Raw genomic sequence first — 12936 nt, forward strand, 5'->3', positions numbered from 1 at the left:
CTGGGTCATGTGGCCAGCAGGACTAAGCCGCTTTTGGCAAACCAGAGCAGCGCACTGAAACACCGTTTACCTTCTCGCCACAGCAATACCTATTTACCTACTTGCACTTTGTGCTTTCGAAATGTTAGGTTCTCAGGATCTGGGACCGAGCAACGGGAGCTCACCCCGTTGCAGGGATTTGAACCACCAACCTTCTGATTGGCATGCCTTAGGCTCAGTTGTTTAGACCAAAGTGCCACCAGTGTCCCTACCCTATTGTTACCGGAAAAATCCGAGGGCTCCCTTGGACAAAAAGTAAAGACACCAACCAGAGTAAATAGGAGCAAATCAGCAGCCTGTAGGCTTGGCCTTTATTGTACTGTTGCAGCAGGGTGTTCCCCTCACTCGCAGGAGAGAGGAAAGACCCAGAACAATGGTGTGCAAGACCTTATAAAAACTTTTGAAATTCCCCTCCTCTAGGTCAAGCCCACCCCCAGAAACATCATGCATACATTACAGAAAGGAGGGGTTGAGGGAGGAGTTGTGGTGGTAACCTGAGTGTCCTGTCACCTGGCTGGTTCCTCCTTTCTCCCCTCCCCATGAGTACTTTTCTGAAGACAAAAGGTAGTTGCAGTTTCCTGCCCCCTGAGGGGGAATCCAATCACTGTTCTTTTGTTATAGTCCATGTTGAATCCACTCGTGTATGCAGGGTGGATGGTTTTCTGTCTGAGACCATCAGGGTTGGCAGAGCAACTGGGCAGGGCTCCTGTGGATGTGCTGCTATGCTCAAGGGATTATGGTGCCCTGTATCAAACCTTCCCCATTTTGTAGTCCTTCCTTCATGGAGTAGAATAAAAGTGGAACAGTGCAAATCTGATGTATGGTTGATTTTCTATGAATTTATAACAGAAGTGTAGCGTATGTAGTGTGTGAGTGTGTGTGAAGTCTGTACAAACTGAATGATGGGGGGGGGGGTTCCTGCTACCCTATATACAGAAAGGAGCAAACCAGTAATATTTTAGGGAGCAAGCTAGCAGGTGGGACCCATGACTTGCATCATAGGAGCCCACAAAACACTGTTGATGTAGGTTTGATTTTGTTTTTTATCTTATATTTTGGAAACGTGCACCCGGTTTCTCCCCCCTTTTTGGGGAGGGTCCCCGGAGAGTGGGGCCCTAAGCTCGAGCCTGTTGAGCTTGGACGTAAATCCCGCGAGGGAGCGGGCTCTGGGCGGGGGGCTCGCCTATCCGTCCGCGGGGGAGACCTTTCTCTGGCGATCCCCTCCCGGAAGGGCCCCCCATCCGCTCGCCCCCCTTTCCAACCCCCTCGCCCCTTCTCAGGCGGATGCCCGGAGCAGCGAGGGAGAAGCCCCGCCCCGAGGGGACCCCAGGGGCCATCTAGTCCAGCCCCGGCGAGGCCAGAGCTCCCAGGGGCCGGCGGGCCACGAGCTGCGGCGCTGCCTCCCCGGGCCGCCCCCGGGGGAAGAGGACGACGCCCGGCCTCTCTCCGCCCGGACCCCGGAGCCACTCCTCCGGCTCCGCCTGGGGGGGACCGGAAGGAGCTCGTGGGGCGACGGGGGACCGAGACTCCGGAAGTGCGTCATCCCCGCGCGCCCCGGCGGGAAATTCAAAGCGGAGGCGGCGAGGGCGACGCGCACGAGGCTTCCTTCCCCGCCTCGGCCCGCCGCCCGCTCTTCCCCGGCTGCTCCCCCCCCGGAGCCGGAGAGCCAGCGCTGCCTCCCCTGGAAGACCCGGCCGGCCGGGAGGGCGGCGCCTGCCTCCGTCTCTCTCGCCCGGCTTCCCCGCTCGGCCCGATGGCGCGGCGAGGGGTCTCGGCCGAAGAAGCCCGGAGGCCGAGGAGGAGCGCGGCGTAAGTAGCCCCCGGAGGGCGAGGCCTGGCCAGGGGCCCCTTTCAAGCGGGGCGGGGGGTTCCTCCGCTTGACGCCTTTGCCGGGTAGACAGCGAGAGAGGTCGGCCCCTTCGGGAGAATAGAAATATCGGGGGGGGGGGGGGACGCCTCTACGTGGCTCAGGAGAAAGGCTAAACTAAGCAAGAGAAGTCGTTAGAAGCAAGTAATCAACAGCATTGAAAGGATTAAGCACATTAATAGCACAGATTAACTAAAAAAGATTTACATTTATTATGTTATTTTAATGTTCTTTTGGAGATATTGCCCAAATTCCATTGTCTGCGTTAGGCTGGGGTGTTATTTTATTTTGCAACAGCTCAATAAAAAGTAGAAAAAGAAATTGAAACATAACGACATCTATGTGTTTTAACCCCTTTTTGATGCCTTTAAATCTTTTAAGTAAATAGTATTCAGTGGCATGAAGACATATATAGATGCTCTTCTGAAGAGAACTGGAATTGTGAATAAAACATGGTTGCCAACCCTGGAAACAACCCTGGAGTAATTTCACTCTCATTCTTGCCTTTCCGTGTTGAAGATGAACACCTGGAACATCAGAAGAGCTGCTACTCCAGGCCAAAGGGTCCACCTGGTTTAGCCCCCCTCTTCTCCCAGTGCCCCCCAGATGCCCCAATGGCGGAAGCCTCTGGGCAGAACCCAAGAGCCCTCTCCCCATTGGTGATTCCCAGCAACTGGTATTCAGAAGCATCGCTGCTCCAACAATGGAGGCAGAGCATTATCATTGTGGCTTGTAGCCATTGATAGCCCTCTCCTGCTCCTTGAATTTGTCCAATCCTCTTTTAAAGCCATCTAGGCTGGTGGCAATCACTGCTTCCTGTGGCAGGGAGTTCCAGAGTTTAACTGTGCTATGTGAAGAATCTTCCAATATTCAGCTTCCTTGGAGGGCCCAGAGTCCTGGGGTTGTGAGAGAGGGAGAAGAACCTTCCTCTGCCCCTTTCTCCAGGCCATGCATGATGCTGTATACTTCAGTTTAGTGTTTCCTTCACCTGGCTGTAAATTCAAACAGCCTTTTGACTTCCAACACAGACGGGCAGCGGCATTGAGTTCTGAGGCCGCACTGAACCTGCAGGCTCTTGAGAGAGTCCTGAGGAGAGAGTCATCCACCAGAGCACTTCATAGCGAACCAATTGAAAAGCAGCCAGTCTCCCATCCTAAATTGGGAATGTCAGAACATTGTGCGCTCCCTGCCATATGCCACTGCAGTGAAGACTTTTGATCAAAGCTTCTTTCTGTGCATTTAGAATATGGCTGTGCAATGGCTAGCCACTTTCCTTTTACTGTTGTCTGCTTTTCAGCTCCACAAGTTCAGGCAGCGATGACGAGTTTGAAAACTGTAAGTAAAAGCTAATTTCCTCAGTGGGTCTAAAGATAAGTTATAGCACAAAACCCCCCTCAGAAAAAGCTACTTGTGTAGAAAAGAGAAGAAGAAGAAGAAGAGTTTGGATTTGATATCCCGCCTTTCACTCCCTTTAAGGAGTCTCAAAGCGGCTCACAATCTCCTTTCCCTTCCTCCCCACAACAAACACTCTGTGAGGTGAGTGGGGCTGAGAGACTTCAGAGAAGTGAAGCCGGGGAAGGAGTTACCCTCTTTCTCCGGGTTGCACCAACCCAGAAACCTTTTCCTATGTACTGATAGGTTCCCTTTCCATTACATTTTTGCTCTCAACTAAAATTGGTTCTTCTGTTGCCTTTGGGGTTAACCTGGTCCCCAGCTTTATTGGGGTGCGGGGAGCCTTGTGTTTTCTTCAGACTGCTGCACTGTCAGCATCTCTTCTCACCCACCGAAAAGCATTTCTTCCCTCGACAGTTGGTCCTGTTTCTGCCATGGACCAGAGTCTCTTGGCCAAAGGTTTCTTCTGTTCTGCAGCTTCTGGGGTGAAGCCCTTTGCCAGGCAGGCAGATTCCCTTTCCCTTGAGCTCCGTAACAGATGCCACCTGCATATAGATGCCACCTAACATTGAAACGCAGCACAACCTCTGAGTAGGACTTGGTGGGATGCCGCCCCAGCACCTCAGGAGGGCAGGCTCTGTGTGTAGCATCAGGTGGGGGGGGGGGCGGCGGCTCAGCAGCAACCTGCTTCTGCTTCTGCCACCTGCTTCTGACTAATTTTGGGTCAGTGGATGGGAGGAGGAGGAGCCCGTCTGTAAAGGCGAGTGAGCCTGACAGTTTAACCTGTGACTCGTCTCTGGTGGGTCCTCCTGGGTGCCCGAGAGCCCTGCTTAAAAACACCGTATATAAACAGCCAGAAGAATCCCAAAATCAGATTTCTTCAGCGGAATGTTCAGCATCTCCTTTGAGGTCTTTCTGCCGGGATCAGCTTCATGCTGGCATCTGAGCCCCTTGAATGTGGACCCAGTTTGTTCCTTCATCCCTGGTTTCATTTCAACGCTGGCTAGTTTTTGAAGCTGCCACCTTTGTGGGCTTTAGAAGAACAGATTTCAGGAAACAAAAAAGTGACGTTTCTCCCCCTTTCATGGTTTTGACTTAGTTTTATCTAGAATGAAGACCCCCAGACCTGCAACATGCTGCGTTCCAAGGACACAGAGCAGGTGGGTTCTGCCAAAGAGGGGAGGGCTGGGGTGGGTTTTTTCAAACGGAGAATTGGAAATCGTTTCAGCTGCCTTAAAGTGAGTAGAGCTCTGACTTGGCATGTGAATTACATAATTTGAATTTGAATTACATAAGCCCACAACTTACACACCTTTAATTTGTGTGTGTTCAGATTCATGCCCTTGGCATAAAATGCATGCATGCCCTTGGCATTTATGCATGCATGCATAAATAAATAAATAAATAAGATAGGTAGGTAGGTAGGTAGGTAGGTAGATAAATAGAGAGGAGGTGGGCATCCGGGAAAAAAGACTTTGGCAACCCCACCCACCACTGAGCCCAGTATGTGTTTGGACTATACAAGATTTTGTCTTCGGGCATGATCCTGGAATGCAACCCTTGTTTAGGTTGTGGGCTTACTGTATATTTCACAAGCAAGACCAAAGACTTGTTCTGCCCCCTTGTTTGCCTTCTGACGCTGCTGCCTTTGTCTCTTGTGTCCCAGACTGGACAATTCCAAGGATGATTTCTTCACCTACCTCACAAGCAAATATGGATCTGGCAAAAAAGGCAAGTGATAATGGAAAGACCCACCTGCCAGTCGGAGGAGGCTGGGTGAGCTGTCCTGGTCCAAGGCAGGTCATCCATGTGTTTGTCCAGGGAGCAGAGTAGCATCTGGGTGGGGTGGGGGGGTTCCCACTTCAAAATGGCCTGTTTTCTCTCCCCCCCCCCCGCTGCGTTTTGCCATCTCAGCTGGGCTGATGCGGCCCACGGAAAAAACCTGCTCCCTCCCTGGGGACCCTGCAGAGCTCTGAACCTGGGGAGCAGTTGGTGGCCTCCTTTCGCCCCACAGGAGTGCAGGAATTTGGGCCCCATGTCGGGGCGAGATGAGATCGTTGGGGGCACTCACCTTGCTGTGATTTTATTTGCATGCCACCCTTCCACAGTTCAAACCATGCTCAAGGCAGCTTACAACATAATAAAGTATGTGACTCCAACACAACAAAAGTAGTCATAAACGATACGTAGAACCTTACAAAATACAAAACCAAACTGAACAGTTTCCACATAAATCACAACAAAATCTAAAATAAGGACCCCCCCCCAAAAAAGCAGCCACAACCGCCTGCCCAAACTAAAAGGCCCAAGCAACAGCCCAGCCCAAGAGCCTTCAGAGCTGAGTTGGTGCGCTCTCATCTTCTCTAAATGCAGTGATTGATCTGCCCAGTTTGGCTCCCAAGAAGCGCCTGTGAAATGTTTTTTGCTGACTTGCAGGGCCGCTGAGGTCTGCTGAGGCGCAAGAGGTGCCTGGGACGCCTGGAAAGGGGGCTGCTCCCTCCGCCTCGTTTCTGCCTCGCCTTGTGTTCAGTGAGACTGACAGCGATGACGACGACGACGACTCCGTCTTTGCCAAAGGCACCCCAGGGAACCCCCAGCAGCCCAGACGAGCGTGTCAGGCCCCAAAGTGGACCTGGAGGAGCTTGCAACGCCCTGTCGCTCGCAGGGGCAGCCCCGACTCTCCCTTGCGCGAGGGGGAAAGGAGTTGCTGCACGGATCAGTCGGGAGGCACCGCCCAGAGCCAGGAGACTAGAGCAAGCGCTGTGCTGGGATCCGACACCTCCGACGACGAGATGGACAGCCTCCTGGTGCGCCTGAAGCAGAAGATGGTCCTTTCTGCAAGGAAGGCAGCGGCGGCAGACCCCAAGGGAACCACTGGTAAGAGGCAGCTCTGCTCCCCCCTCACCCTGGGGGAAGAGCCCTGGGCCAGGAGGGGGCTTCCAGGGTCCTCCCACCCTCAAACCCCGTGGCCACAATTCAGAGATCACTGTAGCTTTGGCCCTCAGTTTGGTTGGGGGAGGAATGCGGGTGGCTTTGTGGGTTAAACCACAGAGCCTAGGGCTTGCCGATCAGAAGATCGGCGGTTCGAATCCCCATGACGGGGTGAGCTCCCGTTGCTCGGTCCCTGCTCCTGCCCACCTAGCAGTTCGAAAGCACGTCAAAGTGCAAGTAGATACATAGGTACCTCTCCGGCGGGAAGGTAGACGGCGTTTCCGTGCGCTGCTCTGGTTCACCAGAAGCGGCTTAGTCCTGCTGGCCACATGACCCAGAAGCTGTACGCCGGCTCCCTTGGCCAGTAAAGCGAGATGAGTGCTGCAACCCCAGAGTCGGTCACGATTGGGCCTAATAGTCAGGGGTCCCTTTACCTTCACTTTTACCTTGGTTGGGGGAAAGAAAGTGGGGAAGTGTTTTGTGCAGACATAATGTTATTTTTCAAAAGAGATTTCCCGGACTGTTGAGGAAAGGCTGGGGACCCTCATTCTTTCTCGGGAAGGAGAGTGAAGGCAGGGTTAGTTCCGACTGGCTGGTTCAGAACCCCCTTTTTATTTCCACTCTAGGAATGTTGTATTTGACAGCTCTGTGTTTCACCCCCCACGGGGGACGTGGCTGGGCTGAGTGTCCAGGAGAGTTGCCTTCCTCCGCCTCCCGTAAGGGTGCAAGTCCTCTGGGTCACCTGAAGGGTTCAGGGCAGGCAGAAGTGCTGCTTCTGCTTTGCACAAGGTGTTCGCTGACCCTCTTGCGGGATATGGGGGTGGCCATGGGCTCAGCTAGCGCTAGCGGGGGCTAAGGCAAGCTTAGGGAGCCCAGTCAGGCCTGTCGAGGCAGATCTTGCTCACGAGGGCTGAGCAGAACCTGCCAGAGGAGAAGCCAACCTGCCTGATCGCGGATGTCAGGAGTGAGCAGCAGAGAAGGGCTCGGAAGTGTCTTGGTTCTGCACGAGGAGCAGGCGCTTGAGACGGGGTAGCCGGGCCAGGTGGGCCTTTGCTTGGACCCTGCAGGTGTTTTACGCTGCCAGACACTTGATTGGGGAGCAGAAAGGGCTTGTGAAGCTGTTTGGCCATGTGCTTTGCCCTGGCTTCCACCTGGGGCCTTGTCTGCCTGTGCTGAACCTTTGGCTTGTGATTGGTAGAGAGAAGAAACGTCCCGCCTCCCCTGGGAAGCGCCCGCCCGGCTGTGAAGAGCGAGAGTGCCCTTCCCACGCGGCCCAGATCGCCTCTTCCAGCCACGCCGATCTCTGCGCGAGCTCCGAAGAGCAAGGTGCTCGGTGACATCACCCCGTCCCACCAGACACAGATGAGGTGAGCTCATCTTTTGCTCATGCCTCTGTTCCCAGCCTTGGACTCTGGCAAAGCAGCTGGCCCAGGCCTGAAGTGGCAAGCCTGGAAGAACCAGCAAGCCCTCCTCCCTGAGGGCATGCCCTCTGCCTTCCATTCCTCTTGGCAGCCTGCAGACTGGGATGCACGTTCTGGATCCGGACCCCGGTGTCAGTGGCTTCCATACAGGAGCTGCAGAAAAATGTGGTTGCTCAAGGCAGCCATGGACTCAGAAAGGTTGGCAACCTCTGGACTAGTCCCTGGTGAGTCTCATGGATGGAGCCTGGGCTGCGCTTTCCTTCCCTCTCATGGGTCTTTGCCTCCTCAGGAGCTCCTGCCAGGTGCAGGGCTGCTTCTTGCAAGAGCTGTCCGACCCAGAATCCCAGCACGCTAAGAATTTCCGGAGAAGGAAGGGGGAGCTGGCCCAGAGCCTCTATGATTTCTACAACCGTTCCGTGTTTGAGCAAAAGGTACAGAGCTGGAATGGGGCTGTATCTGCTCCTAGCGGGTGGGCTGCTGGGCCTGGCTTCTGCTTGTGGCTGCTGACCCCTTGTCTCTCCTCCTATGGATCCTGTGGCCTCTTGAGAGGGTTTGGGAAAGGGGGCAGAAGGGCAGCAGCGGCGGCAGCAGCAGCGAGAGGTTCCTTGCCTGCTATATGAGCTGCCTCTGGACTCTTGCCTGGATTCCCGCATCAGCAAAGCTGAAGTAAAGAGTCACGCGGCTGAGTGGGGGCTGTGCAAAAGCAATGCTGGACCTCTCTGCAGGCTCCCTACTTTGAAACCAAAGAGAAGACCGAGAGGAAGATTGTCTGGTCTCTGCTCCTCCGCAGAGCCAAGCCGCACAAAGAGGGCTTAGCACACGCCTGCCCTGGGGAGTCAGTGAAACGAAAGAGCACAGGGAGTGTTGTGAAAGGCCAGCCAGCCGGCCGGGCTCCCCTTGACTCTGGCCAGCCTGGCCCTCAGCTCAGAAGTCAGGAGTGTGGCTCCGGGGCCCGGTAGGAGCTAAGCTGCTTCTCCCCCTTGTCCTTTCAGTTGCCAGAGAATATGGAGATTGTCTGGAACAAAAAGATGCGGAAAACCGCCGGGTGCTGCGTGAGTGGCCAGCTGAAGGGCCCTGAGGGGCAGCGCTATGCCCGGATAATGCTGTCAGAGAAAGTCTGTGACTCTGCAGGCAAGTGGGGGGAAGGGGTCTTCCTGGGGTCCCGAGGCTCTGTTGAGTTGCTGCAAGGCTAATGCTGCGTTTGGATGGCAGCACACAGATTCAGAAAGGAGCTTTGAGGTTGAAGAAGTAGAGGGGAGAGTAGTGGTATTATTTTTATTTCCTTGCATCCAAATCCCACCTTTATTCCACCCTGGAGCTCGTCTGTGTGTGTGTGTGTGTGTGTGTATGTGGCTCCCAGGCTGTCACCCATCCAGGCACTGATCAGGCTCAGATTTGCTTGATTTCAGTAAGGGTGGGGCCTTATCCCAGGCCACCAGGCCACATCCTGCCCCCCCACCATAGTAGGAGACGTGTCTTGATTACTGGCTTGGGGCATTATCCCAAGCATTCCTCTTTGTAAACTCCAGTTTAGCGTTAATGCCATGCTGTAAATCAAGACCCCGGGGGCACAATGTATTAACAGACCTTGACCAAGCGTGGCAGATGCAGCCTGTCTTCCCTTGCCCTGCTGGCTCTCTGGTCTCCTGGATAGGCTTGTTCAAGGAAGGGCAGTGCAAGGGAAGCAGAGTCACTCAAGGTGTGGGAAGGTGGTGAGTGGGGCTAGGTGATAGATTGATATATCATCCAAAACCGGTTTGAAGTCCATTTTGTGATATTGGTTTCATAATTCTTGATCTGACTATATATCGCAAATCATGCCTCTGTGTGTTATGCAAACATTATGATGCGGGGAAAACTGAAGCCAGCCAATGCCTCTCCATAGCTCCATCCTTATTTCAGGGGTTGTGATATGTCACTATATTGTGGTTTAGCTGGGGATATATTGTGATGCTGAATCCCAGAGATGGCCCAGCCCTGGTGGTGAGCCTGGTGCATGTGCGCCTGTGCATCAACTGGAATCGCGTCTCCCCGCTCCATGACTCTCCTGTCTTGCGCAGATCGACTCCGGGACACTCTGATCCACGAACTGTGCCACGCAGCTGCCTGGCTGATCCACGGGGTCCGAGACGGCCACGGCCGGTTTTGGCGCTTATATGCAAAGAAGTCGGCTGTGGTCCACCCAGAGCTCCCAGTGGTGTCGCGATGCCACAACTATGAGATCAAGTACAAGTTCACCTATGAGTGCTGCCGGTGCAAAAACACGTGAGTGAGGATCAGGGCCTGTTCCTGGTGAGGCATTTGAGCCCCGGTGTGCGTTGGGTGACTAACCCCGATCCCGGCTCAGCTATTGCAGCTAGTCCTGAGTGAGACCCATATCCTGTTCTAAGGGAGTCTCTGCAGCTGCTAGTGACTCTAAGAATCTCCAGCTTTCCAGGGCCCTGATCCTGTAAGCCCTCATGGTTTTGTGGGCTAACCCCACAGAAGGTGGTCAGACCCTCCCATCCTGCCCCTCACTTCAGCTTTTGGAATGAAGTTTGGAAGATATCCAGATATATTGGATTTTGCAGCCAGTGCCCTGTGAGGGAAGTGGGAGTGTGGGGCTGCCTCCTGGCCCCCAGGAAGAGCCGTCTTCACTCTTGAGCTCTGCCCTGCTCAGCCCTTGAGTTCTTCATCGGCTCCGTGGTGAGGGTTAAGGGGAGCGAGGGCTCGAGAGCTGAAGGAGGGCCCTGTGGCTGCTGGGTCAGGCCAAGGGGGCCCTTCTCGGCCACCCTCCTCATCCCACAGAAGCCAGCCCAGATGCCCCCCAGGGAAGCCCCCACGCAGCAGAAAGTGGAGAGGGGAAAGCTCTTCTCCCTCTCATAGCTCCAGAACCCGTGGACATCCAAGGACATTGCAAAAGAAAGTATTTCTTCACATGCCACATAGTTTGTGGAACTCATTCCCACAAGAAGTAATGGCAGCCACTACAATGGGTGGCTTCAAAGGAGGATAAGTCGAATACATGGAGACTGAAAGCTGTGTTCTCCCTCCCCTGTCGGAGGCAGTAAATACTCTGTTGGGAATCAGAAGTGGGGAGATTTGCTGCTGCTGCTGCTGCTGTGCTCAGGTCCTGCTTCTGGGACCTGGCGGGCCCCTGGTTGGCCGCTGAGGAGAACAGGATGCGCCCCTTTGGCCACATCCCGCAGGCTCACCTGACATTCAGTACAAGGTGACCCAAAGCCCATCCTCACCAGATGCCTACCTTAAAGACTCTGCCTTAAGTGCCAGGCTAAAGCGCCCAGTGAGGAGGGCATGGGCACCTCATAGAATCATAGACCTCCCAGGGCGGGAATCATTGTAGCAAAATAAAAGGGGGGCCAGAACCCCAAAAGTCCTCTGCCTCTCTTCCCGCTGCCTTCTCCATCGCTCATATGAACCCAAGGCCAGAGCTTGGCCCGGATGATGGTCTCCCTCATACTCTGCAGGAGGAGTAACATCGTCTGGGGACCCTGCAGGAGGACAGGAGATAAGCACATGTCATGGTGGCTGCAGAATTTGTCTTCCTGGGAATCATCGGGGAGATTCTCGGCCTCAAGGTTGAAAGCAGCCTGCTGAGTCCTGCTGTCTTGGACACAGCTGGGTGGCAACTGGTCCAGGGACCAGTTTGGAATTGGCTCCCTCTTTGGGGCCTCCCTACCCAGAGAAACTAGCCAGGCCTGCTCACAACTCATAGTTCCAGGGGAATAGTTGGCGTTGCTCTTTCAAGAAGGGCTTCTGTTAACCAACCACTGAATGTGTCTAGATTGGCTTATTGTGTGCCTGCTTTGGGCTCTGCTCTGCAGGATCTTTTCAGGTGTATGGGTGGGCTTCCAGTTGGGCATCAGGAGTGCTGGCCATGTGGCCTCTTGCTGAATCCGGCTGCCAGTTAGTGGGTGTTGCTTACGGCCGCCTCCTGCGCCCGCCCGTCTGCTGCTCCCTCAGGCTGCCTCCTGTGTTTTTGCTTTCCAGGATCGGGCGCCACTCCAAGTCTCTGGACACCCAGCGCTTTGTCTGTGCCCTTTGCAAGGGGCAGTTTGTGCTGTGCCAGCCCACGCGCAAGGATGGCACACCAGCGAAAGCACCGCTCACGCCGTTTGCAAAGTTTGTAAAAGAAAACTACGGCTCTGCTAAGCACTCGCAGAAGGGGCTGAGCCACGGAGACATCATGAAGAAACTCAGTGCAGATTTTGCTGCCCAAGTTTCTCTCACCCCACAAGCGACTCTCCCACACTAGCAAAGGCTTGGGCAGCAGCTCCAGATCCCTTGCTGTACGTCTGTGATTCTTTGCTCCCAAGAAGCAACCAGGTGGTGCTGGGGCCACCTCCCCAGGAACTGCAGAATCTTTTCTTCCCTTCTCCCCCCCACTCCAAATGTTTTTTACAATCCTTGCGTGTCTGGTCTCATTTGCCCAGGCGCTTAAATCAGTTTGGTAACACATTGAGTTATGAATAAAGCAAACTATTTGTGTGTCCTGAGTATTGTTTTCTTCCTAATGCACTTTTGAGCGCAGATGAATCGCTAGAAGTCTATGGATGATCTCACACCTGCTACAGCTGGCCTTCTGCCGCCTGTCGCATCTCGCGGGGTGGGGGCGTGTCTGGAGGACCTGACCACTCCTGTGATAGGTGCCAGGGGCACACCTGTGGTGCAAAAGCCATTTCATGACCAGGGAGGCAGGCTCTAGCCAGTAGGTCATCATATGGCCCTCCCCACATGAGCACAATGTCCCTGTCACCCACCCCATCTGAGAAATACTTTCTTACTTGGTCATGCTTCTTTGAGAACGGAAGCCTGGAGCAGGCCAGTGCTACCTAAATCAGCCAAGAAACAAACGCTGTCACCTGAGATGGGGCTGGGAAGTGGGGCTCTGTGCTTTGTGCTATGGTGACTTTGAGATTGAATCCTGACAAGACAGAAGTACCGTTTTGGGGGGACAGGAGGCGGGCGGGTGTGGAGGACTCCCTGGTCCTGAATGGGGTAACTGCCCCTGAAGGACCAAGTGCGCAGCCTAGGAGTCATTTTGGACTCACAGCTGTCCATGGAGGCACAGGTCAATTCTGTGTCCAGGTCAGCTGTTTACCAGCTCCATCTGGGACGCAGGATGAGACCCTCCCTGCCCGCAGACTGCCTTGCCAGAGTAGTGCATGCTCTGGTTATCTCCCGCTTGGGCCACTGCAATGTGCTCTACGTGGGGCTACCTTTGAAGGTGACCCGGAAACTACAAGTAATCCAGAATGCGGCAGCCAGACTGGTGACTGGGAGCGG

General features: G+C 54.4%; 1 protein-coding gene across 1 annotated transcript; it reads left to right on the forward strand.

Annotated features, from left to right (window-relative positions):
* Positions 1 to 1604: 1604 nt before the first annotated feature.
* Positions 1605 to 12146, forward strand: LOC310659110 (germ cell nuclear acidic protein-like). Its single transcript, XM_083402200.1, has 10 exons — positions 1605 to 1848; positions 3204 to 3241; positions 4398 to 4458; positions 4965 to 5029; positions 5735 to 6175; positions 7428 to 7596; positions 7940 to 8081; positions 8643 to 8781; positions 9711 to 9915; positions 11641 to 12146. Exons 1-10 carry the CDS (start codon positions 1793 to 1795, stop codon positions 11903 to 11905), a joined length of 1581 nt encoding a protein of 526 aa, XP_083258326.1. The 5' UTR covers positions 1605 to 1792; the 3' UTR covers positions 11906 to 12146.
* The last annotated feature ends 790 nt before the right edge of the window (positions 12147 to 12936 follow it).

Source organism: Podarcis tiliguerta (assembly GCF_965153285.1).
Source record: "Podarcis tiliguerta genome assembly, chromosome: 10".
Classification (NCBI taxonomy): domain Eukaryota; kingdom Metazoa; phylum Chordata; class Lepidosauria; order Squamata; family Lacertidae; genus Podarcis; species Podarcis tiliguerta.

Coding starts and splice junctions, on each gene's coding strand:
- LOC310659110 (XM_083402200.1), top strand. CDS start 1,793: ATGGCGCGGCGAGGGGTCTCGGCCGAAGAAGCCCGGAGGCCGAGGAGG. Junction 7,597..7,939: donor TCCCACCAGACACAGATGAG/GTGAGCTCATCT, acceptor TTGCCTCCTCAG/GAGCTCCTGCCAGGTGCAGG. Junction 9,916..11,640: donor TGCTGCCGGTGCAAAAACAC/GTGAGTGAGGAT, acceptor TTTGCTTTCCAG/GATCGGGCGCCACTCCAAGT.